The sequence below is a fragment of the Megalopta genalis genome, unplaced genomic scaffold, assembly GCF_051020955.1.
Source record: "Megalopta genalis isolate 19385.01 unplaced genomic scaffold, iyMegGena1_principal scaffold0020, whole genome shotgun sequence".
Lineage (NCBI taxonomy): Eukaryota > Metazoa > Arthropoda > Insecta > Hymenoptera > Halictidae > Megalopta > Megalopta genalis.
The window spans coordinates 1,448,388-1,475,334 of record NW_027476090.1 but is presented as its reverse complement, the minus strand read 5'-3'; the positions used below and the strand labels follow the sequence as shown (position 1 = coordinate 1,475,334).

General features: G+C 36.3%; 1 protein-coding gene and 1 long non-coding RNA gene across 9 annotated transcripts in view; one reads left to right on the top strand and one right to left on the bottom strand.

The window, feature by feature from the left end:
- Positions 1-25,184, top strand: part of beta-Spec (spectrin beta chain) — a 68,705-nt gene extending 43,521 nt beyond the window's left edge. The window contains exons 3-14 of one of the 8 annotated variants that reach the window (XM_033477886.2): positions 1,743-6,628; positions 6,818-7,838; positions 8,111-8,202; positions 8,435-8,539; positions 8,650-8,792; positions 9,147-9,205; positions 9,842-9,898; positions 12,021-12,122; positions 14,586-14,741; positions 15,316-15,583; positions 16,108-16,290; positions 22,351-25,184. In XM_033477886.2, the coding sequence (XP_033333777.1) occupies positions 1,743-6,628; positions 6,818-7,838; positions 8,111-8,202; positions 8,435-8,539; positions 8,650-8,792; positions 9,147-9,205; positions 9,842-9,898; positions 12,021-12,122; positions 14,586-14,741; positions 15,316-15,583; positions 16,108-16,290; positions 22,351-22,354 (7,076 nt within the window). In that variant the 3' untranslated portion in view covers positions 22,355-25,184. The remainder of the gene's footprint in view (positions 1-1,742; positions 6,629-6,817; positions 7,839-8,110; positions 8,203-8,434; positions 8,540-8,649; positions 8,793-9,146; positions 9,206-9,841; positions 9,899-12,020; positions 12,123-14,585; positions 14,742-15,315; positions 15,584-16,107; positions 16,291-22,350) is intronic. The other 7 variants (XM_033477887.2, XM_033477888.2, XM_033477889.2 and 4 more) reach the window with 7 other exon arrangements.
- LOC117224764 (uncharacterized) lies at positions 14,965-17,749 on the bottom strand. The gene is made up of 2 exons (XR_004491326.2): positions 16,861-17,749; positions 14,965-16,587 (listed from the first exon to the last, which is right to left on the bottom strand). It is a non-coding gene; the product is annotated as an uncharacterized LOC117224764 (long non-coding RNA).
- Positions 25,185-26,947: the final 1,763 nt, after the last annotated feature.

Sequence of the window (26,947 nt, the reverse complement as noted above, 5' to 3'; positions counted from 1 at the left end):
CTAAATTATTTATTTTGAAAGTGGCTTAAGTCACTTTACCGTAATGAAAAGTGATGATATTTTTAATGTTTATACGAAATTATTTATACTGAGAAAAATATCAGCATCCTGAGATAACAAATACAAGTAAATCTTCTCGAAAGTTAGCATCCATATTTTTAAATGTGTTAAAACGCAAACCCTTAAATATCTCAACTTAAAAACAAAGTGACTTATGCCACTTTCAAAATAAACGGCTCATATCGTGAATGCATAGAGATCCAAAGTTTAGTTACCGGTCGTTATTGGTATTATTACGCTATGTTTGTTGTAATTTGTATTTATGCAGTTTTCGTATTCAGTGTAAAAATGTGTCAACAGGAATGTTAGTTGACTATAGATTTGAGGCACGTTTAAAACAATTCTTGCTTTTTACTGGTTTGTTGAAAATACTCAGAAGCGGAGCTATTTTCTTATTGAAGCAGCCTCTTCAGTTTTTAATCCTTACTCTTCTGACTGCGGCACGTTCTAATTCAAGTGGATTACAGTTACATTGTTACAGACAAGAAAACATCAGAACGTTTCTTGTTATTTAAAATTCAGTTATGTACTTCACACAAATGTATCTTGTTAATTATGTATTGTATATTGATGTAACTTATTTGGGGATATAGATAAACAGGACAAAGTATACTTTGATTTACGTGTTCAATAAGAACGTATATTCAATATACAAATTGAATTATTATATTTTGAAAGACCGCTTCATACATTTTCTAATGGCAATAATAATTTCAGTTGTGTACTAAGGAGTTATTCACAGTAACATAAGCTAGTAATTTCTTTTGAAATTATTCTTTAAAATAATACTTGTTACTTTTCTAATATGATCATTCAAATTTTATAAACTTTCAACAAATAATGCGTTGATATTCATGAGCACAATGATATGATCTGATGAAATATAAAACTGTTTCAACTTCTGATTGTGTAGAATAACTCTTTGACCTCCAACAAGCGAAACAAATGTGGATTTCAAATATTCAAAACAGAGTGTCTAATAGTGTACAATGAAACTGTTGAAGTTTTCCAATTATTTGTTAAAAATTATTAAACAATTTCTCATTTATATTTAGTGTATTTAGAAGCATATTCATGTGTATTATTATTATATTATATATATATATATATATATTATTATATTATAGAAGTGTATTCGTGTATTTAGAAGCTTGTGTGGACTTTCTAAAAATTCATTCATATATATCTCAAAAGTATATTTGTGTTTTAAGCATTGTATGTTTGTAGAATGATATGGTCTTTCCTTTAATACCAGGAAGGAAAAGACTGTGTGCAATAGTATCCCATTAGCTGCTCTGGACATTATAGTATACATCAACTATTACCACATCCTTTCGATACAGATATCGCTACGATAACTTGACACTTTTAAGTCTGTTTTTTGTGAGAGTTCTTGGTAGTTGTCGCGTGGAAAGCAGTGCTGTACTTGTGTACATTGTGACATTAGAACTAAAAATTCATTGAGATATGGCTGATAGAAAGAGTCTGATAATTTGTAACGAATCTAGCGCCGATTATGATAAGATTTTCCTTAATTTGAAAGGTAAACGCAGCGCAAAATTTAGGTATTATTAATCCTTGATCGCGCAAATAGAAAATTCTTCGTTTGTATGTTTGTTACAAATCTAAAGTATTACAATATTTAAACGGAACAACGTTACTAACGATTTGCTCCAATTCAGGTGAACGTGAACTAGTACAAAAGAAGACCTTCCAAAAATGGGTGAACTCACATTTGGTTCGATGCTCATGCCGAATTGGAGATCTGTACGTCGACCTCCGTGATGGAAAGATGCTGATCAAACTGCTGGAAATCCTATCCGGAGAACGTTTACCACGACCAACGAAAGGAAAAATGCGAATCCATTGTTTGGAGAACGTCGACAAAGCGTTGCAGTTCCTACGGGAGCAGAGGGTGCACCTGGAGAACATGGGTTCCCACGACATAGTCGACGGGAATCCACGATTGAGCTTGGGTCTGATCTGGACCATCATTCTTCGCTTCCAAATCCAGGACATCACCATCGAAGAGACCGACAATCAAGAGACAAAGTCAGCCAAGGACGCGTTGTTGCTCTGGTGTCAGATGAAGACCGCTGGCTATCATAACGTGAACGTGAGAAATTTCAGCACTTCCTGGCGCGACGGCCTGGCTTTCAACGCCATCATCCACAAGCACAGACCGGATCTGATCCAGTTCGACAAGCTTTCCAAGGCGAATGCTATCTACAACCTTAACAACGCGTTCAACGTTGCCGAAGACAAATTGGGGCTGACTAAACTCCTCGACGCCGAGGACATATTCGTCGATCATCCGGACGAGAAGTCCATCATCACCTACGTGGTCACTTACTATCACTATTTCTCTAAGATGAAGCAAGAAACTGTCCAGGGCAAGAGGATAGGCAAGGTCGTCGGCATTGCTATGGAGAACGATCGCATGATACACGAATACGAAAGCCTGACGAGCGATTTGCTGCGTTGGATAGAGGGCACCATAGAGGCCCTCGGCGACCGTAGATTCGCCAACTCGTTAGTGGGCGTTCAGTCCCAGCTTTCCCAGTTTTCCAACTATCGGACCGTAGAAAAACCGCCTAAGTTTGTGGAGAAGGGTAACTTGGAAGTGCTTCTGTTCACGTTGCAGTCCAAAATGAGGGCCAATAATCAAAAGCCGTACACACCTAGAGAGGGAAAGATGATATCGGACATCAACAAGGCTTGGGAAAGATTGGAGAAAGCCGAGCACGAAAGGGAATTGGCTCTGCGCGAGGAACTAATCCGTCAGGAGAAGTTGGAACAGCTGGCGGCGAGGTTCAATCGCAAGGCCAGCATGAGAGAAACCTGGTTGTCCGAGAACCAGCGTTTGGTCTCCCAGGATAATTTCGGTTTCGATTTAGCCGCGGTGGAAGCCGCGGCCAAGAAACACGAGGCCATTGAAACAGACATATTCGCCTATGAGGAAAGAGTCCAGGCGGTAATGGCGGTGTCCCAAGAATTGGAGGCTGAAAACTACCACGACATCGAGCGAATCAACGCTCGCAAAGACAATGTCCTCAGACTATGGACTTATCTCCTGGAATTGTTGCGCGCCAGAAGAATGAGGCTGGAGCTGTCTCTGCAACTGCAGCAGAACTTCCAGGAGATGTTGTACATCTTGGACAGCATGGAGGAGATCAAGATGCGTCTCTTAACCGACGACTACGGGAAGCACTTGATGGGCGTGGAGGATCTTTTGCAGAAGCATTCTTTGGTCGAGGCCGATATCAATGTTTTGGGAGAAAGAGTGAAGGCTGTCGTCCAACAGAGCCAGAGATTCCTGGAACACGGAGAGGGCTACAGACCCTGCGATCCTACCATCATCGTCGAACGCGTGCAGCAGCTCGAGGATGCTTATGCCGAATTGGTTCGACTGGCGGTGGAACGTAGAGCCAGGCTCGAGGAATCTCGCAAACTCTGGCAGTTCTATTGGGATATGGCAGACGAGGAGAACTGGATCAAGGAGAAGGAGCAGATAGTGTCGACCGGGGACATCGGTCACGATTTGACCACTATCAACTTACTGCTGTCGAAACATAAAGCTCTAGAGAACGAAATTCAATCCCACGAACCTCAGCTAATGTCTGTAGCAGCGGTCGGCGACGAACTGGTCCGTCAACAACATTTCGGTTCCGATCGTATCACGGAAAGACTGCAGGAGATTTTGGGAATGTGGAATCATCTTCTCGACCTGGCTGCCTTCAGAAGGAAGCGTTTGGAAGAGGCTGTTGACTATCACCAGCTGTTCGCCGATGCCGACGACATAGATATTTGGATGTTGGATACTCTGAGACTGGTGTCGTCGGAGGATGTTGGCAGAGACGAGGCCAACGTTCAATCGCTGTTGAAGAAACACAAGGATGTTACCGACGAGCTGAAGAATTATGCCACCACGATCGACCAGCTTCACCAGCAAGCCTCTGGTCTCGGAGAGCAAGATGCCAAGTCGCCGGAAGTATTGGAGAGACTGGCTTCCATCGATTCCAGGTACAAGGAGCTGATGGAACTGGCCAAGCTACGCAAACAGAGACTACTGGACGCTTTGTCTTTGTACAAGTTATTCAGCGAGTCCGACGGAGTTGAGCAGTGGATAGGCGAGAAGAACAGGATGTTGGAAACCATGGTGCCAGCCAAGGACATCGAAGACGTCGAAATCATGAAGCACAGGTACAATGGCTTCGAGAAGGAGATGTATGCTAACGCGTCCCGGGTCGCCGTAGTAAATCAATTAGCCAGACAGCTGTTGCACGTGGAGCATCCGAACTCCGAGCAAATAGTCGCTAGACAGAACGAGCTGAACCAGAAGTGGGCCGAATTGAGAGAGAAAGCGGATCACAAACGGGACGAGTTGAACTCTGCTCACGGTGTGCAAACCTTCCATATCGAGTGTAGGGAGACAGTATCCTGGATAGAAGATAAGAAACGAATTCTCCAACAGACAGATAGTCTTGAGATGGATCTGACCGGTGTCATGACGCTTCAACGTCGTCTGAGCGGCATGGAACGCGATTTGGCAGCTATTCAGGCTAAGTTGGATGCCTTAGAATTAGAAGCCCAAAATATTCAACAGCAGAATCTGGAAGATCCGGAGGTCATTCGCGACAGAATCGCCCAGATACACACCATCTGGGAACAGCTGACGCACATGCTGAAGGAACGCGACGCGAAACTGGAAGAAGCCGGTGATCTGCATAGATTCTTGAGAGATCTTGATCACTTCCAGGCCTGGTTAACCAAGACCCAGACAGACGTAGCCAGCGAGGACACTCCAACTACTTTGGCCGACGCCGAGAAGCTCCTAACTCAGCATCAAAACATCAAGGAAGAGATTGACAATTACACGGGCGATTATCAGAAGATGATGGAGTACGGAGAGAGATTGACCACCGAGGCTGGCGACGGCGACACTCAGTACATGTTCCTCAGAGAACGTCTGAATGCGTTGAAGATGGGCTGGGAAGAGCTGCACCAGATGTGGGTGAACAGACAGATCTTGTTATCGAACTCGCTGAACTTGCAGGTATTCGATCGCGACGCCCGCCAAGCGGAGGTGTTGCTATCCCAGCAGGAGCACATTCTTGCGAAGGATGAGACTCCGGTGAACTTCGAGCAGGCCGAACAGATGATTAAACGGCACGAGGCGTTTATGACCACGATGGATGCGAATGACGAGAAGGTCAACTCGGTGGTGCAGTTCGCGGCCAGATTGGTCAATCAGGGCCATTTCGCTGCAGACAAGGTGAAGAAGAAGGCGGAGAACATCAATGAGCGCAGACAGATCAATCGCGAGAAGGCGAACCAATATATGGAGAAGCTGAAGGATCAGTTGCAGTTGCAGATGTTCCTGCAGGATTGCGAGGAGCTTGGCGAATGGGTGCAGGAGAAGCATATCACTGCACAAGACGAGACCTATAGGAGCGCTAAGACGGTACACAGCAAGTGGACTAGGCATCAGGCCTTCGAAGCGGAGATAGCTAGCAACAAAGACCGCCTGCAGCAACTACAGCAAGCTGCCGAAGAATTGATTCAACAGAAGCCTGATCTTGCCGAGATCATCAAACCTAAAGTGGCCGAATTAGCTGATCAGTTCGAAGAACTTGAAACGACCACTCATGACAAAGGCGAACGCCTGTTCGATGCTAACAGAGAAGTCCTTATACATCAGACTTGCGACGATATCGATTCCTGGATGAACGAACTGGAGAAACAGATCGAGAGCACTGACACAGGATCGGACCTTGCGTCGGTGAACATTCTCATGCAGAAGCAACAGATGATCGAGACGCAGATGGCTGTAAAGGCCAAACAGGTCACCGAACTGGATAAACAGGCTGAACACTTGCAGCGCACTGTTCCAGACGATAAGATGGAGGAGATCAAGTGCAAGAAGGAGAAGGTAGCCCAGAGATTCGCTCAGCTGAAGGCGCCTCTGATAGATCGTCAGCGTCAATTAGAGAAGAAGAAGGAGGCGTTCCAGTTCAGACGTGACGTGGAAGATGAGAAACTCTGGATCGCTGAGAAGATGCCGCAGGCTACCAGCAGTGAGTATGGAAACTCCTTGTTCAATGTACACATGTTGAAGAAGAAGAACCAATCGCTACGTACTGAAATCGACAACCACGAGCCCAGGATCAACTTAGTCTGCAATAACGGACAAAAACTGATTGACGAAGGACATGAAGACAGTCCTGAGTTCCAAAAACTGATACCTGAATTGACTGAGAAATGGAAGGAGCTGAAGGACGCTGTGGAAGATAGAAACAAACATTTACTTCAAAACGAAAAGGCTCAGCAGTACTTCTTCGACGCGACCGAGGCCGAGTCCTGGATGAGCGAGCAAGAATTATACATGATGGTCGATGATCGGGGCAAGGATGAGATTTCTGCCCAGAATTTGATGAAGAAGCACGAGTCCTTGGAGCATGCTGTTGAAGATTATGCAGATACTATTCGCCAGCTTGGAGAGACCGCCAGGCAGCTGATCAACGATCAACATCCACTGGCTGATCAGATCGCAGTGAAACAATCACAGGTAACTATGTGTAGTATATACGGTAGATGCTCAGAGAAAGTTTTGTTCGAAGGGCAAATGAAAAATTAAATATTATTTCTCTTTTACATTTTCCATGTCTAACATATATCTGTGTACAAACATCTACATTCTAACTATGATTACTTTGTTAATTATAAAATCATGTTACAAGCACATGTTTTGTAATAGGTCGACAAACTATACGCCGGACTGAAGGATCTAGCCGGCGAACGACGAGCCAAGCTGGATGAAGCACTTCAGCTGTTTATGTTGAACAGAGAAGTAGATGATCTGGAGCAGTGGATCGCGGAGAGAGAATTGGTTGCGGGAAGTCACGAATTGGGCCAGGATTACGATCATGTGACCCTTCTTTGGGAACGATTCAAGGAATTCGCTAGAGACACCGAAGCGACAGGATCCGACCGCGTGGTAGCAGTGAATGGAATTGCCGATTCGTTGATCGCCGCTGGACACTCCGATGCAGCCACTATCGCCGAATGGAAGGATGGCTTGAACGAAGTCTGGCAAGACTTGCTGGAGTTGATCGAGACACGTACGCAGATGTTGCAAGCTAGTAGAGAGCTGCACAAGTTCTTCCATGATTGCAAGGATGTCCTTGGAAGGATCCTAGAGAAACAAAACGCGATGTCCGACGAACTTGGTCGCGACGCTGGTTCTGTGTCCGCTCTCCAACGAAAACACGCAAATTTCATGCAAGATTTGTCCACTCTACAGAGCCAAGTGTCTCAAATCCAAGAAGAATCCGCCAAGCTACAAGCAAGCTATGCTGGCGACAAAGCTAGAGAGATAACGAATCGCGAAGGAGAGGTAGTAGCCTCTTGGAATAACCTACAGTCTTTGTGCGAGGAAAGAAGAGCAAAATTAGAAGACACCGGCGATCTCTTCCGCTTCTTTAACATGGTCAGAACTCTGATGATATGGATGGATGACGTTGTACGTCAGATGAACACCTCTGAAAAGCCTCGAGATGTTGCCGGAGTCGAGTTACTAATGAACAATCATCAGAGTCTGAAGGCTGAAATCGATGCTAGAGAAGACAATTTGCTGGCGTGTATTAATCTTGGAAAGGATTTGTTAGCTAGGAACCATTATGCTAGTACTCAGATTAAAGACAAGTTGGCTGCCCTCACTGATCATAGGAATGCATTATTGCATAGATGGGAGGAACGTTGGGAGAACTTGCAACTCAGTATGTGTTGAACACGATACTATTGCTGGCAGAAAGTATTCGATAAAATACACAACCAAAGTTTCTATCATCATAACTTCTTGTATATTCAATATGGGAGCTATTTTCATTCATATTAAAGACAATGTCTAATTCCCGAAGTAGTGTATAGTTTTAGTTTCGCCTGTGGAAAATATTTTGATCGAATATATTCTATCAGAAGCAATAGAATACTGCTTATCGTAGAATTATTAAGCTTCTTACAAATAATTCGAATACTTCGTAAATTTTAGTTTTGGAAGTCTATCAATTTGCTAGAGATGCAGCGGTTGCAGAGGCATGGTTGATCGCCCAGGAACCGTATCTGATGAGCCAGGAACTTGGAGTAAGTGTTTGACGAAATTCGTCTAATTTATGCTATTTATAATTTAACCGATTAAAGTCACTATATCTTGTCGACAAAATTACTCTCAATACTGCAACATTTAAAAACTTCGCAATCAAGATTCATGATAAAAAAAGAAATATCAATTACTTTAATGAACAGTAATAACAAGAGAGACTTGAGAAGTGTATTTATCTTACAATTATTTACATTTGATTGTAAATTGTTACAGCATACCATCGACGAGGTTGAGAATTTGATTAAGAAACACGAGGCCTTCGAAAAATCGGCAGCTGCACAGGAAGAAAGGTTTAGTGCCTTGCATCGACTTACTACGGTTAGTAACTACATAAACTTTGCGTACTGGTCGCAAAGGTTCTGGAATAACATTTTAAGTTGATAATTATAGAATTGATTTATATCGAAATTTCATCATGTATTATATAGTTTGAGTTGAAAGAATTGAAGAGGAGGGAGCAAGAACGAGAAGAGGAAGAGAGACGCAAGAAGGAGGAAGCTGCGGCAGCTGAAGCAGCTCGGTTAGCTAAAGCAACCCCAGTTACTAGTCCAGATGAACCGCCCAGTGAAAGGTATTTCTTATTTCCGAATTTCTGTCTACAGGATGGTCATAAACAATAAATATCATCATCTGACACATAGTTTTTGTTGTGATAATCGATAGATAACTTATACGAAAAGAAATTAGAATCTATTGAACAGTATTATTATAAAAACAACATTATTGGTTTATGAGGTTTATTTTGTATAGCATATTAATTTCTAAAACACAATTGTAACTATTGATTTCATATAGAAGCATAAAGTAGAAGTCTGCCTAGAACATAATAGAATTATGGTGCAGTGGACAGTCAGAAATAGTACTTGGAATTACTTTGATTTATTGTTTATATGGAAACAAAAATTAATTTGATGTTTTTCTATAGAGCCGAAGCAGAAGGTGTAACCAGTGGAGAACGTACAGTTGGTGAGGACGAATCGCATGGTAAGACAACTCTGTTTATTGTGCGACATATTGGAAAGCAGTTTGATAAGAGTTTCCTACTTATCAGAATGCATTGGGTTCGAGTAATAATACTTTATTCAAAAACGGTGATGTTTCCAAAAGGATAGGATCTTGTTGGTAATTTTAATTTTTCCGGCAGAGGTGGGCAAAATTTTTTTCTGCATATGAAACAATGAGTTTGGAATTATGAAACTCATATGCAAAACCGTTTCATATTATTCTTAGTCACTATCTTGTTTAAATAAAATCTCGTCTCTGTCAAGTTGCGAATAATAATCAGATTGCGAATTTCTATGCAGAGTAAATTTTTTTATATTATCATTCTGATTATTATTCTATATATATTTTCTTTTTTTTACTTTTTTTTTGTTGTATTACTAATACAATGTGTATCGTACGTTTTTGCTTTCCACGTATCTTGTACACTTAACTCTTAGGCGACTGGTTTTACAAACTGGTTTGTTTGGATAAGCATGAAATTGCTAACAGCACGTTTATTTTTGCCTCTCTGTTCCCGACCCTGTTTTCGAAATTATATCCGTCCCGATTGCAATCCGTTTTTCGAATCCCTTCTAAATGCACCCTAAAATGCGGCACGGAATGCACAAACCACAGTGGCACACCGCAAGGCTTCTACACGTACGCCCCTGCCTCAAGACAAGCCCAAGGAAGGTGAGTGTCCTGACGATATAAATCTTGCCCTTAATGTGCTTACAGGTGTTTTCTTTTCAAATTGTTTTTACGAAACACAATCATTTTTATCCGTTGTTAACAGTATTACAAGAATGATTACACACCATAAACTTTGGTGCACAATCAAACCATATTCCGCATATTTTTTGTTCTATCACATTATGTGCCAATAATTCACATTTGTTATCTTTTGATTTTACATGTTTATGATTATCGAGTGTAAAGGGTTGCAAAATATTTTTCAGACTATTCAGAGAAAATGCTAGAACTAGATGGTGCATCGTGTATTAATTATGTTGTTCATAATTATTTATGCCACTCTGTTAAATACCTGTATCTTACGAAAAATTACAGTCGTACGAAACAACGCGTTGCTGCAAGTTCATTTCGAGTTGCTTTATTCTATCGTTCCAATACCAACACCCTGGTATTTGATAGTTGCGTCATATCGAATTTTGTGCATACATAATAGTACAGATCCTGCTATATCGATTCTTTAAGCTGGTGGCGGAGCATACTGCTAAATCATTTCTTCAGCATTTTGGAACTGTGTCTTTTGCCGTCTCTTCTCACATTGAAAATTCGAACCATGCTGTGTACTTTACATACATTACTCAATTAATAATAGTAATCTCAGGAATACGAATTGTGATCTCTAAGTAGAAAAAGGTTCTTCACAGGATGGATCGATAAATGAATTACACTCTATTTTTGCCACTTTCAGCATATGCGTAGGTCTGCTGCAGCTATCGCTACTAATTACAGTCTGTTACTTGTTCTCTGGCTTTTATTAACTATTAGTAGGTGACGGAGTTGCTCTACCTGCGATACAATACAATCATTTATTGAAACTGATATTATTTGGTGCACCGATTAACTGCAACTGAAAATTCAACTTCATTCCTCGATGTTCTGAATATGAAACACTAAGCAGTATTGATCTCGGTCATTTCCCGCAATGAAATCAATTTTTTGTTCAAAGGTAAGCGAGTGGAGTACTTGAATGTGCTGCGAACGATTAGTTGAGCTTACTTGTGCATGCATAGTAAATCATAACATCAGCTAATGGCTTTTCTCTCTGTCATCGATCTCTTCTTATCTTTCTTTAACTATTACACTCACATTGGTTCTAATATGTAAAATATTCTCTTTTCTACGATAAAATATTTTACTAAAATAAAATATTGCGAAGGGCATCGTCCAAAACAAAGTTATCGATTTAAATCAAACTTGGCATATAATAAGAAATCGAAATATATTCGTTACACATTTGTTTTTTATAGCTGATTGTTCTTATGTTCAGAGAATAAATATGACTCTCAATGGAGACAGAAAAAGTATTGAATACAAAATGAGCGCCTTTTTTGTGAAGTACAAGATGACGTGACCAATATTTTTAAAGAATCATAGATTGTGCTAGTGTAAGCTCGTATACGACTCTCCTTCCTGTTAATAACTTTTAAACGAATGAATATTTTTTATTAAAAATTTGATAGTATGGAATACATACGAATATAATGAACATAATTAATTTTTAGTTATATCAAATCATATATAAATGGAAGGTTTAGATACAAAAATATGGGAGAATTCGATTTCGAATTACACTTTTAAATAATTTGAAAAAGTTGAAAATGAAATATAAGAGGTATTCATTGATTTTAAAAATATTAACAAGAAATATATAGTCTACGTAGACGTAATCTGTAAATCTTTAAAAAAGAATTGATTAATGTCACGTTATTCTTCGCAAAAGAGTGATTAATTTTTAGATTTAATTAATTTTCGAGATATTCCACACACATAAAACAGATTTTCTATTATTAATTTCGTGGGTCATTTCAACCCGTAAATATAAATACAGTTCATAAAAAATACATGTAGAACATTTTCCACTACTCCGTATGTATACATACATATGTATACCCAAAGTTCGAATTGGACGGTGTCCCACGCATAAAGTAATCTAATTTTCTTTATTAATTACATTAATGATCCTAAGCTTTATTATTCACCTCAGTTTTATGAAATAAAATTATCTACCTTTTCTCAGTATTGAATTCGATAAATATAGCATGTGTAAAATTGGTGTGTGGTATAGTGCATGCTCAGAAACCTGCACGTCTATCCATACGAGGAGGACCATCATCGCCTACCACCCCCTCGCCTACGAAATCTCCGCAAGGTGTATCGATTCCTACAAGTAAGTTCACTTTAAGGATTACAATTCTCTTTATTCGTCTTTTAAAAAAGAAATGAATTAATTTAATTGCAACAAAATATGGCACCTTCCCGATATCATTTCTATCCGAAACTTCAAAATTTAATAGAAAAATATCTTAATAAATAAGAAAGAACAAAACAGCTTTCAAAGTATCAGTTTAAACAATATAACTTTCTCCGGAGATTTATGCGAATTTACATGTTATGATTTCTACCTAAATAGTTCGTCAATTGCAACACAATTGCAAACACAACAAAGATAAACGAAAAAATGATCGATATTTAAAACGAACAATATGTGAATTTTCACCTGTGAAGCATATGATGGTTAATAGGATTTTGGTAGATAAAATGTTAAGTATTATTGAAGCTCACATTTCAAACATTTTCAAAGATTTCTATGTTATAAATTTATACATTTCTTCGGTGTATTAATAGCTGATCCTCGGATGAAAAAAAAAATGAGAGATGCTATGCTCGTAGAGTACAGTTCTTGTATTATCTATGATTACGTGGTGCTAAACAAACGAGACCCCTCCTCTGATGTATACATTCTTTCCCTCGGACCATTCGGACAAGCATTGCCATACTGATCCCCGAAAATGCAACCCTCCACGATCCTCAGGGTCTCGTCGACGGATCTTGCCAAACACTGTTCGCCGATTGAGACGTATCTGATTAACTGCTTCTTATCGATTATGAACAAAGCCTTCGTACAGATGCCTTCCTGCTGATCGAGCACCCCATACGCCTTCGATATCGCGTGGTTCTTGTCGGAAACCATGGCCATCTTCATTTGTCCCAAACCACCCTGTTTTCGCGGGGTTAATACCCATGCGAGATGGCAGAATTGCGAATCCGTAGAAATTGCTATTACCTCGCAACCTTTTATGTTCGAAAAGAGCACATATTAAATTGATATTTTCATAGAGTGTCTTTCAGAATTGAACATTTCTTTACTGACACATCCAGGACGGTAAGGAAAAATAGCCAAATGCGGAATACCATTTCATTTTTCGAACATGATTTTTACGAATTTTTATATTAAAGATGCTGTTATTATGTAATCACATTTCGAAAAGATTTAATTAAAGATGTAGCTCCTTGCGATAATTACGCATCGAAACGTTAAACATTGAATCAGCAAAAATTTCGAGCAACGACAAAATAAAATCGAATACTATTTCACAGTTGGCTAATGCCCTTTATCGACCGTAGGAACTCTTTGTTTTAAATCATCAATATTCATATATATATATATAATTAATTTTATAATTATTTATATATATATAAATATTTATATATATATATATAAAATATATTAATTATAATAAATAAATATATTAATTAAAATATATATATATATATAAAATATATTAATTATAATAAATAAATATATTAATTAAAATATATATATATATTTATATATATATTTAAAACATCAATATTCATATATTTTAATATTAACAAATATTTGAGGACATCAATTTTAAGAGAATTAAACGGACTTCGCTAGATCTATCACTGTGTACCTTTTTTATGAAATTCTCCGAGACGATCATTGAACTGTATTATTTCCGTCGGACAAATGAATGTAAAATCATATTGGTAAAAAAGCATTACCAAATATTTCCCTTTGTAATTGTCCAGCGACAAATTTGTCAATTTCATGTCAGTGACCGCGACAGATGACCAAAACGGCGCAGCACTTAATATCGTAGGTACTAAATGAAACTCGGGTTCCTTCAATTTCGATGGCTTTTCACAGCAAAAGAAATTCTCGACTAAACTATTCTCGCTGTCATGCGGTCCGAGAGTAGACATAATTATTCCCTCGCAAATCTTCTCTAAATCTACGTCGAAGGACACGAACACTGCCAGATCTATCTTTTGTCTTATGGAACAAAAGTTAATCTTAGGAAAAATATACAGTGAACAGTTAGTTAATCGAACGCTGATCAATAGCAAGTAAAACTGCATACGATTCAGAGATCTTTTCACGAATTTACAGTCACGGTAGTTATATACAAAATGTTTGTTACATAAAGAAAAATCAAGTATTTTCTTGGAGTTTGGGGCCGGCTTCAGTTGCATGTGCGAATTTTCAAAAGAAATAACTTTAATCACGAAATGGCAAGCTTTTGGGTTCAGATAGAAAGCTAAGAAAGTAGAAAAAGAAAATTTCAATTTTTGTCAAACCGCCAGCCTCTAGTTCCCTCCCATAAAAATGGTCGGAGAGGTCTTAGCGTTCCCGCATGAGCATGTTGTGTATGTACTTAAGTGTTTTGTTTCTGCATAAGAACGTCGAACCTTGGTAGATTACTACGGTAGCGATTAAAATACCTTCGTCCGATTCGAACGATTGCACAAAATTAAGTCGAAAGATGAGAGGCGAGAGTAAGTAGCTAATAATCACATGTGTGTTGCGTGTATCGTTTGAAAGCTCCAAAAGGTGGAAGCGGTTCCGAATCTGGTACATTAAGACGTAAGGAACGTAGTCGCAGCAAGTCGCCATTCAGAAGTTTCCGCTGGAGAAAATCCGCCAAGTCGCCGAGTTTAGATCGCAGTGGCGTGAGTGATGATGAGCGCAGCATATCTGGTAAGCAATCAACATCGGTCTCTGGACAGTTCCTACTTTTTTCCCCCCTGGTCTCTCGATCGTAACACCCACCGCTTCATCTGTCCACAGAAAATGTCGACGAAAGTCGCAAATCGATCGTAATGGAGATTAACACGTTCGTAGAATATTCTTGTCACGACTAACTCGACGAATTCTTTGTTATCCAGGTATAGGGGGTGTCTTGAAGAAATCTCGCACGACGCCGGAGAACCACTAATCCTTTTATTTTCAGCATTGGAACGATATTTTTTTTTTTCTCTTTTCTTATACTCCGAAGAATTTATAAAACTAAATCACTTAGGGTATACTATTATTAACAATAACATTAAGTTTAGTTGCATCCTACTAAAACTGTATGTTTGTTTGGTATATGAACTGCATTCAGCATCCTTTAACGTACCCGGTAACTATTCAATAATCTTCCTGTTTAAAGTTTGTTATCGATCACTGTGCTCTACACATGTTCAAGAGGGGATTGGGTCTGTCTGTATTACAAAGTAGCTTCGACCAGCCATTGTGAAACAATTATATCAAGGTGAATTTCATTTTTCAGAACAACGAAGTCCCACCGACGACGAATTCGAGGGTGTATTGCAACGAAAGCACGAATGGGAGAGTACAACGAAGAAGGCATCTAATCGGTCCTGGCACAAGGTGTACATGGTCGTTCGCGGGCAAAGTCTGTTCGCATACACGGACCAGAAATCGTACAAGTCTGCGCCTGATCAATCTTATAAAGGAGAAGCTCCTCTAGATCTCAGGGGCGCTACCATAACCGTGGCGAATGATTATACCAAGAGGAAACATGTCTTCCGAGTAAAGTAAGTCTTCTAGATAATTAATGGATTAGTAGTAACATTAAATCATGATTACGGATGGATCCATAGTCCCGGACCAAAAATAGACTATCAGGTCGACTGGGTAAACATAAGATAAATCATAAATGAATAAACAAAATTATTAATGGGTGCATTATTAACATTAAGTTAATGTCAATTATTCGTTAAAACCTACAACTTCCAGCAACCTTCTTCTATGTTGTACTGATATTGTTAAAAATGCACTATTTTGTATTTTTCTATAATTTTTTGAATAAAATTAAGGTTGGTATTCTAAGGGAAAACACCTAGAGGCTAAGGAAAAAATGAGTTCAATGAGCAAACGAAGGGTTTGTTATGTTTGATTAGCAGATTATCTGTATAAGTATTATTTTTAACTTTATTTATGATTTAATTCGTAAAGTTGAATGTTTTAAAATTTAATATTTGAAAAATCGAAGGCGTTGGGGTAAAGGTAGATATTTAATGAACAGAAAATTTTCTAATATTGAACGGATATTTTACAGGTCGCAAAGCGGATCAGACTTCTTGTTCCAGGCCAAAGATGACACCGAGATGAATGAATGGGTCACGGCACTGAACCAATCAGCGCAGGGTGCATCAGGCGCAAGCACATCCAGGGCACACACCTTGCCCGCGCCAACGCAAGCCGAGACCAAGAGACGTAGTTTCTTCACTCTCAAGAAAAAGTGAGTTCAGAGATAGAAATATCTGAAGGGTATGTCGAGGTATTCCCACGCGTTCTTCTATGGTATATCTAACGATAACGGCAACATATCATGCAAAGTAACGAGACTTGGGAAACTTGAGATGGAAACGGAGCATCTTTTGTCCACATGCTTTGCCCTGACATATTATTGTTTCTCATTGTTCATCTTGCGGCTCGAGCACTTTCATATAATATTCATGAGTCCACTCATTCTCCTTGTACAGCATCCAAGAGTGATCCTTGATAAAGGAGGTGATTCGAGATTTCCAAAATTACACTGTAAGAAAAAAATAATTTCTCGTGTGAACTGTCTATGTCAACTTGGCGGAACTGCAGTCGAACACAATGTTTGTTTCTGTTATTAATAATGAATATAATTAATAAAATATAATTAATATAATTAATTAATATATATGATTAATATAATTAATTAATATATATGATTAATATAATTAATTAATATATATGATTAATATAATTAATTAATATATATGATTAATATAATTAATTAATATATATGATTAATATAATTAATAAATTTTGTGCTTACTGGTTCTTTCCTGACAAGCTAGGAATATGTACAGATCTATGGTCTACTTAATCTTCATTTGTACACAAGTTCCTATTTTTCACTAAATTATTTACACTTACATTTTGATTTACGAAAACTAAAATTACTGACATTAACAAGGATCCATTTACTGTACACAGTACTTAAATGATTCTTGCTACCTTATCCATACTTTCATCGCCCATCTACACATGGTAAGAATCATATAAGTGGTTTGTACAAGCTGTATCTTATGTTAACATCATTGTCTATCATTAGTCATTTCTTTCACAAGAACACTGTCACTGACCAATTGTTAACATGATTAATGTTAATCGATTATTGTTGTTTGCTCGTTTTGGGACGCCGTGTAAAAAGGTACTTTTACAGGGTAACGCTGTTTGTTGACTTGGATTAAATTGTATCCTATTTGTATTGATTGCCCAGTGATCTAATTGGTTTATCTATCTGGTTGTGTATATGTATATTTGACTGCTAACAAGAAGAAACGTAATGATGGTGTCACCAATTTCAATCAACTACGTACTTGTTGTGAATTCAGAGCAAAAATAAGTAACTATAAAATATAGAATGTTTCACTTAATGTTTTCATTGGTAGCTGCAAGAAAAAAAAAAATTAAAATTCTTTAAAAAACTTCTTATACTCCTTTATTGACAACTAAAAATCTACAACAAAAATACGCAATTACATTCTAAATTGTGTGATGATTCTTATGTTACTTGTATTGTCTACTTTCTAATGACTGTTACAATTTATACTGTTACATTTATTCAGAACATAAAAATTGTATTTTCACGATGTAGAGAAGAAATATTAATTTTATCATAAGCTTTCATGTTATTGTTATGATAAAAAGATCTTTATGGATGCATAAAATTTCAAATTCGTTTATTTATTATTAAAAAATGTAATTTTGAATTTTGAAATGTCAAAATTTTAAATATGAAATGCGATTAAAAACTATATGCATTTATATGAACGTTGCTATATGTGTCGGTTTATCTTTGCTCTATATTCACCAGAAAAAGTTCAGTTGAAACCAGTGATCTCATTGTTGTTAACTTTCCCTTATACATGTATAATGATGTACGTTCGAAGGTGTAGGTGTACTTTTCATACAATTACTTAACTTCTTTCTTTTGAATATGATTGAATCATCTTCAAAAGGAGTGGCAGGTGGTCACCTCGGAGCATTAAGAAAACGAAATAAGAAATTTCGGAGCGAGAGATTCGAGGTGCCTTGCCAGTTATTACCATCACACGGCCAGCGCCTGACAGATGTCCATTTTCATTCGATCATGTTGCATTTATCATATTTTAGAAAAGCCAAAAAGTAGAAAGTGAAACCAATGAACGTAACGAAAACAGTACACACAATTGGAACAACATTTAGTGATTGCGGTGAGTCGCACAACAAATCCTAGATCATTCACCGTCTTACCATTGCACGATTCGTTGATTAATCATCGTATTTCCAATTTTTTTTTTTTTTTTAAGTTTGTCTTTACATATTATACATTTTTATTTATTCATTATGATTAGCATAACACGATAAGTACCAAAAGGAATGTTCTTCCAATTGTGAATGCGGAATGATTATCAAGGTTCTTTCGACAGGAGAACATTGTATGTGCTTAATGTGTTTCATATGCGCGTCAAAAACTCCTTTCATTTCTATAAAACATTTGAAGTCGCTGGTTACAGTCATATTTCGTTATCCGTTATGTGTAGTACACGTACAACTATCTTACGGGTCGTTCCATGCCAAACGGATCACTTTTGTACCTCGAGGTGAGGAATTTTTATGATATTGAAATATGTTGTAGCCTATATGCAATTGGGGAGAATTTAAATCATCATTTTTCTAATTGCGGAATTGTTTAAGAGTTAGAAGCCCTCAAAGTTTCTAGCTTTTGCTGATATTTACAAAAACTGCCTTCACGTTTGGAGGTCTCCGAAACTATTAAAGATACACTGTTACGATTTTTTTTGGCAATCTTGAAAGATATACGTACTGAAAAAATTTTGTTTGAATCTAAATGAATATTTTTGGAATGGAGATAGGAGTGGTCACGGAAGATGAACATATTGTTTTCAATTTTACGGCACATGAAATGATATTCTTTCAGATGCGAACAAAATTTTTCCAGTATGTATATCCTTCAAGATTACCAGAAAAATCGCAACATTATATCTTTAATAGTTTCGAAAATATCAAATCAAACGTGAAGACAGTTTCCGTAAAAATCAGCAAAAACTGGAAACTTTGGAAGCTTCTAACTCTTAAACAATTTCGAAATTAGAAAAATGATGACTTAAACCCTCTCTAATTACATATAGACCACAATATATTTCAATATCATATAAATCCCTGTTATCGAAATACAAAAGTAATCCGTTTGACATGGAATGGTCCTTACAATTTCTTTATTTGAATTTGTATGTGTATGCAGAGTGTTTCGAAATTTAGTTAGTCAAATTTAAAATATTCAATTGACGAGTTTAAAAAGGAAATATTACTTGAAATTCCTAATACAACGTTTAAGTAAGATTATTGTGGTGATTAAATCTTCAATTAAAATATATGTCAGAATACAAAAAAAAAAAAAATAATAAATTACATTTTTCTAACCATATTCTGTTAAAGAAATTTTGTTATCTAATAAATGGTTTCTTATTATTGCTTATATAAGACACTATCATACTTTGGTAAACAAAATTCTGGAATACTTTGAATGCATATACTTTTAGCTTTTAGAGTTTCGATTGATTAAATCACCATAAACTGTAGTAAAATTACGCTTAATGAAAGTATTCTAAAGAGTCTAAACATCCGATCAAAGTAAAGTAAAAATTACTGATGAATCATCATCGGTCCAAGCATATTAATTTTTGCTTTACTTATCGTGGATCTATTCGTTCTACGGAAATAAGGCTGCAAGTAGGAACTAATGAAAAAAAAAATGGCGACAGGTGTAACAAATGGAATGTTAAATTTATAATTATGAAAGGCTACATGTTCTAATGTTCGGAGATTCTAATATTACGTGTTTGAAAGTTCTAGAACTTAGTGGATACACATTTCCATACGGAGCATAGATCTTCTAGATGTCACTTAATGAAATGTGTATCGGTTGCTGTGAAACTTGATGCAGCAAAGGCAAACTCCCAAGTTGGAATCAATGACCATTCAAAAGTAGTTACAGTTTCGTTAGATTCCGTGTCAACAGAACAACGAATAGCGAGATGGGTGACTGTATTGCCTAATATTACTCGTGCTTCAGCGACAAAACATTTCCAAACATTTCTGCAACTTTACTATCTAAGATCATAAAACATATGGGTCGGTCTGCTCCAGCTCTGTATACTGAACAACTACGTTGTTTCAGGTGAAATAAAAATATATTTGCTGTAGTACAATATGTTAAACGTGTTTTTTTAGTTAGCACTAAAATAATTAAAAGATTATAATTTAAAAATATCTCGATGTTCTTTAGAATCTATTACAAAGTGCAATTTTAAATAATCTTTAAAATGCAATAATGAGTTAAGTGGACTTTATTTAAGATTATAAGCTGGAGTGATTAACCCTGTATACATATATGAAACACAATCATTTGAACGTGTCACATTTGATCCAACATCTCAGTTCAGCAGGCGCTTTTTATTCGCATTTTTCATTGCTTTCGTGAAACGTTTCTTTCATTTGCCTAGTACTATCTCTGGTAAAAAGTGTTTAATAAAAATACTAGCATAAAAATGCAAAGATATTCACATTTTACTTATTAGTGAAGCTGTACTATTCTATTTCGTTCACTATTAATGAAAACATACTCTACGTTTAAAACTAAACGAATATTCAGCTTGTTAAAATAAACACATTTTGCCAGGAGTAATGTTATGTATATTATTACTATATGCGTAGATTATATTTGCGAATATGATTGTGTATATCATTGTTGGATTATCATTACTGCGACCATCCTTCTATCATTGCTTATTCATTACCAGTTCATTTATTCACGCTTCTTTGCTATCGAAGAGATCTCCCCTGCGTTTTGTTAACTGTAAGACTTTGTTGCCTCTTTTCTAGCAAAGGTACAAAACTTTATCTACGCGTACGCCCAACAGCAAATGCAGCTCTTAAAGACGGGTCTGTGACTCGTGCATATTATATTTTAATTGTCCAGATTTGTATGTAGCATCCATACGCCCTTATCGAATATTCAGCCAAATAGTATTATAGCACTGGTTTAGAACAGCATTGAAAGATATATTTTCAGACGTAGAAATGTTCTCCTTGCAATCAGCATGGTCCACTTAATTAATTATTAAGTCAACAGAAACAGAAATATTCATTGCAGAGTGTATTCAAGAATTGTAACGATTGTCATATTATCTTCGAATTCAAATGACAATCGTTAGAATTCTACATTCTGCAATGAATATTTATGTTTTGTTTATTTATATTTTCGAATTAAAGTTTGTCACGTCATAATGAACGTAATTGATTTTTTAAGTTTTATTCAAAATTCGGAAAAAGATGTTTTCGTGATAAAATGAATAAAATTTGAATGGGCCACACTGTTTTTCCTAGTGGAAATCTTTCATAATTTTCGCTGAATACATTAGTCAAGATTTACAAAGAGGCTAGAGCATCATTATCTTTGTTTGAGTAATGAAAACTAGTTGAACAGCCAGCTGAAAGAATTTAAGTACACAGAACCTGTATTTTCACATAAGCTCGAAACAGGCAAAAGTACTATAGAAAAATATTGAGTTTGTTGTAATTAGAAAGTAAGCAGTAGTAGCATATTAAGTTATGCATCCACCAAACGAACATTCAAAAACATGTAGGAAAGCAAATAATAATAACCATCGAGTTGTTCCCTTGGTAGATACATGGCTATACATTATACTGCTCTATGCCTCATCAAAGAGTACAGAAAAGTTACACTACCACTATACATATAGTGTTTAAACCGAGGGTTGGAAAGTGTTCATATCTCCACGTTAAATTCTCTCCTCCATATCAGCTTAAAATGTTTTAGGAAGTTCTTCATTTTTATTTGATTACTTTCGTAAATCAATCTAAAAAAATTATATTTGTATACAGGGTGGTCTACGCAATTGTTTCAGATCATAACTCCGTTATTATAATGTATTTATGAAAAAATGTCAGATGAAGAACATAAATGATTTGAAGAGCATTACATATCTGTAGACCTTTATAAGGATTAATAATGGAGTTATGACCTCAAACAATTGCGTAGATCATCCTGTATATACACCTGTTCACGACAGTTTTAATAACATTTATGTAATTGATACGAATGATGATAATTTTCAGAATCGTTTCAACCCTTGGATTAAATATAAATACTAACACATGTATTCCCAACAACTTCAGTATACGTGAGTGCGTTACAATTTTAATTTAACGTTCGTTTTGTTTGCCAATTTTTCAGCTAAACTGGAGCAGTGAAGTTCGGTATATGCCGCTCAGCACAACACACGTTTAAACAAAGAAATGTTTCGTCGCTCTGCGTGGTTAAAGCAACGTTAACATAACAAATTAGGAAACACACGATACACGGCCAACGATGGTGTTTCGCTGAATAAGAAAAAAAAAATAAAAAAAAAAATAAAAAAGAACATGAAAATCGAAGGACGACCCTTGCTAAAACCAAGTCGTTTCACGAAACGCCTACATCTCGACTACTATCAGCCACGGGATAATAGAAAGAAAGAAAAGAAAAATATAGAGAAATATATTTAAAGAATCAGCTGTCTGTATGTGTTAAAACACACTTCACACGCGTGTAGGCCATTCTCGAAGTCTAATTCGCATTTTTAGTTCTTCAAGGAATTTTTGGACACCTTGCAATATATCGCTAGTTGAGGAAAGTGACACACACTCGGTATGTCCCATGTTAGCGTGATCGAGAGTCCGCACTCACTCGAATCGATCGTCAAAATGTTTATTCTGCACATTAGGAGTTTTCTCTTTTTTTCGGGCCTTATCATTGTACACGTGTGACTCGATTGGAATGTACCACTATTATTTTTATGTTTAATACGATACCATACGATATACACTAATTATAACGTTTTAATCGAAAAACAATAACGGATTTGAATGCAAGGTTGCCGTGAATATGCATTCTGCAAAGCTGAACTGAAAGTTAGTCTTCCCATGACTCTTCCTATTGGAAGCTCACAGTAACAGGAAAAACTATTTATACACTCCTATTTTTGTTTCCAATTGACAACACTAATATTTTTACGGAAACATTTAAGATACAAAATTATTTTTAGTACACTGTTTTTGCATAGGATGGTAAATTTTTGCTGAACAGGCTATACAAATAATTTTTACCTTATTGCGCTGAAAATATGTAACATGCAAGGAAATTTTTCTTTCACTGTGAATACTCTGCTCAAAATGGGGGACAAAATCTAAGTAATATTAAATACTCCTATTAAGCCATTAAATTATGCCAGTGATCCTCCACTTCGACCAGTGTATCAACTATAATATTATGGAAGGAGAAATGTTAAACTTTTTTTTCGAAGTTAGCTGCTTTCAGAACTGTATTAGCTCCGTTAAAATATGAAAATTATTTTAGCAACCCAAATTATTTTGACTGCTAAACGTTCGATTGCTATTAGAACGATTTTTACGAATAGTATCGTTTTGACACACTTATTACGCATATACTTAATATTTTTTACACGTGAAGTTGATATATTCAATACTTCCATTTCTTTTATACAGAGACACAGAAATAGTTATGTTTCCACGGCAACCTGAAACATAATAACCGTTTGTAATGAGAATGCGATCTTCTAATTTTCAACCTGTACTCATTCCATCTCACTTCAGCGAAAAATAAGTTGAACCAGCGTTGTTTTCATTTCCACGCGATTCGTTCTACATGGTCTATTGTACTCTGATTTCGCGTGTTCCTGCAAACGGTTTGCGTTTGCGTTTCGATGACTGCCATATATGTTCATAAGAAGCACACTAACTTGGGACATGATATATAAATATATAAATAAATATATAAATATTATATATATATATATAAATATGAATTAGCTTTTAACAAATTGTTAAATATATGCTGCGCCCTAAGGGAAAAACGCATTGGAGAATTATAAAGAATGGAAGACACTGTGTAATAATTACAAGAACATCCTCTTACACAATCCCGAAAAAACTACACAACATTCTATGGAATTAAAAAAAAAACTGCGAGAGTGACGTTTCAATTGTTCTTTAGATTTCTCTGTGTACGGCGCAGTTATTATCAAGCGTGCGCGCGCGCGTGTGGCTTTCTGTGCTCTCGACGAGCAGTAGACTATAATTGATTCCACTTGATGCGTCTCGCTTGGTACTGACTTAACCGTTCTCGTTACGACTCGCGCGATTGTTATCTTCTTTTTTGTCTTTTAAATATTTATCAAATTCGTTTCTCTTTTTTTTTGTTTTACGTAGCATGTAAGAGCTGGATCTACAGCGAAGTTTTGAGAAGAATTGCATTTCCCCAGCAAAGACTTTTTAATGATTAACTCTCGATGAAAGCTCGTTCCCGTTCTACTGCTCCATCTCAATGCGACTCGAGTAACTTGTCGACTTGTTCCATGTCTTGGAATGCATCTTCATTTCTCTTTTTTTTTTATAGTCGATAATACTTAGGTTGCGGATCTTTATGCATTTATAACAAAAATTGTTCAGTCTCTAAAGTAGAATTTTCATGAATTGTGTGTTTCTTTTAAAGCTGAAAAAAATGACAGCTACGAATGTAAACAAATATTAGCTTAATTCAGATTCTACAGATTAATTCGTAATAGTCTGCAACTTGCATAAAAATCCGCAATTTAGTTACTAATGGATCCCTTCAACGAACATTTCGAGAATACAACTTTATAATAGAGTACCTCATGTTTTTTAACCATTGATCGTGCGTGCTTCACTGATTTGTACATACTTTATAACCACGAGTTAAAACAGTATGCCTAGAGATAGAGGACGACGAAAAAACTGGAAAGAATGGCAACAACAATCTCTAATCAAAAATTGTCTTAACACGTTCGCTTTTGTCTTAATTTAATGCATGTGCATTTAGTGGATATTTTTTTTTTAATATTTCGGAGTCGCATTGCTACACTACACAACTTGATATTTCATAGCTATGTGTTTTATATATAAATATATATAAATATAAATAATGAAGATCAGTAAATTATAAGAAATAAAAACTATTATAATAGATAATATATGATGATTGTGAAACCAGCCGATGGTACTTCGTGTACGGAATAATCCCTTCCGCAACTCCTACAAAAAATATTTAACATTACAGCGTTTTCGATAATAATAGACTTTTTCAAAATAGTCTTAGTGTCGTTTTTTTTTTAAATATATTTTCATCATACGCTCTGTTTTATACGTGATGCAATACGAGATAAACCTGCCCGTGTCGCCAGGAAATGAAACCCATTATCTAATGTAGTTTTATTGTTACGTTCAAGAGCCGCCATTAAAGTACTTACTCCCCCAACGGTGATCTTCAATTTTATCACGAAGATTCTTTTGTATTGGCTGCTACGTCGATAATTATATATCCAATGATACTGTGACACATGCTATTTCTGAGTTGCTTTGTAACAAATACAATTTAGAAATATTACAATAAATGTCGATATTATTTCAATGTTATTTATATCGAAAGTTTTACAGGTCTTCAGATCTAGTTTCAGCGCATATAGCGTGCATTATTCTGAGAAATATTTTCTAATTTTATAGTTTAAATTTAGATACTACGTTTCTGAGCCTAATGCATCTAATGACAAGAGACAATAGAAAATTTCAATATTCTACAAGCTAACAGAAAACATTGAAATTACATGAGTTTACCAAAAATTAAGTTTTTTAGAAATATCATTTAATATCTGAGAATTTTAGGAAATCTTTTAAGCTCTGTTCACAATGTACACGTCCAGTCCACTCTTTCAACCCAAGAATCATCGGGCAAGATGAAAACATTCTCTTATGATGTGAAATTCAGTGACAGATGATATATATGTGAACGGTTGGTATACGCGTAGACTGCGTAGTATGTATGTACAGAATATTCGGTAAAATATGGTTGGACGTGGTGGTTTTAATTTTTTTAGAAATTATGAAAAAGTAGGTCATTACGAATTGTGGTGTTATCTACAAAAAAAAAAAAAAAAATAGGCAAGGCAGTGGCCAATTCATATACACATGTCTTCGTGTGTAATAAATATACACTATCTGGCCGTGGCCGAAAGTTACATAAGAATTCTTTTTTTTTTCTTCTATTTGTCGTGTACAAAATCAATTCAAATGGAGTTAGAAACATCGTAGTCAACAATTCTTCAGTTCATTTAAGCAACTCTAACATAATGTCTGAGGTACGTATTTTCTTGTTACACATAACAAAACGAATAATCAAAATACATTTCGTGCATTAGCTTAGAATGGCTTAGATTTTAAGCTTCCGCGCGGTAACAGCTCATTATAATAGCTCCCTTCCCCACCACTACATAATTTTCCATCTTTTTTACACTACTGGAAGTATAATAGATAAAAAAGGCCCAGTTACAGGATACGAACACGCTACTCTTATCGAATGCCATTCATGTTGTGTGAAACGAAATAAATAATTGCTAAGCTCAACCGTTTACACTAGTAACAAATTATATTTAAATACTTGTAATTCAAGACTTATCTTTATTAAAGTATTTTCAACGCGTCTTTAGTGAAGTTCTCTGTAATAAAATATAAAATCGTAAATTGTTTACTTCATTCGCATCAACTACAGCTACAATAATAATATAAAATTCAGTATAAAATACATAAGTTTTGTATTATAGGTGTTATGTAATTTGGTATCTCATTTCTGTATGTATTGTATGTACCTTAAAAGTAAATAAAGAATGTTTATTAAAGAAAATGCTATCCTCTCCATCTAATAAACATGTCGTAAGTAAAAAAGTACTTCTAATCATATGAAAACACAACATCGTATATGA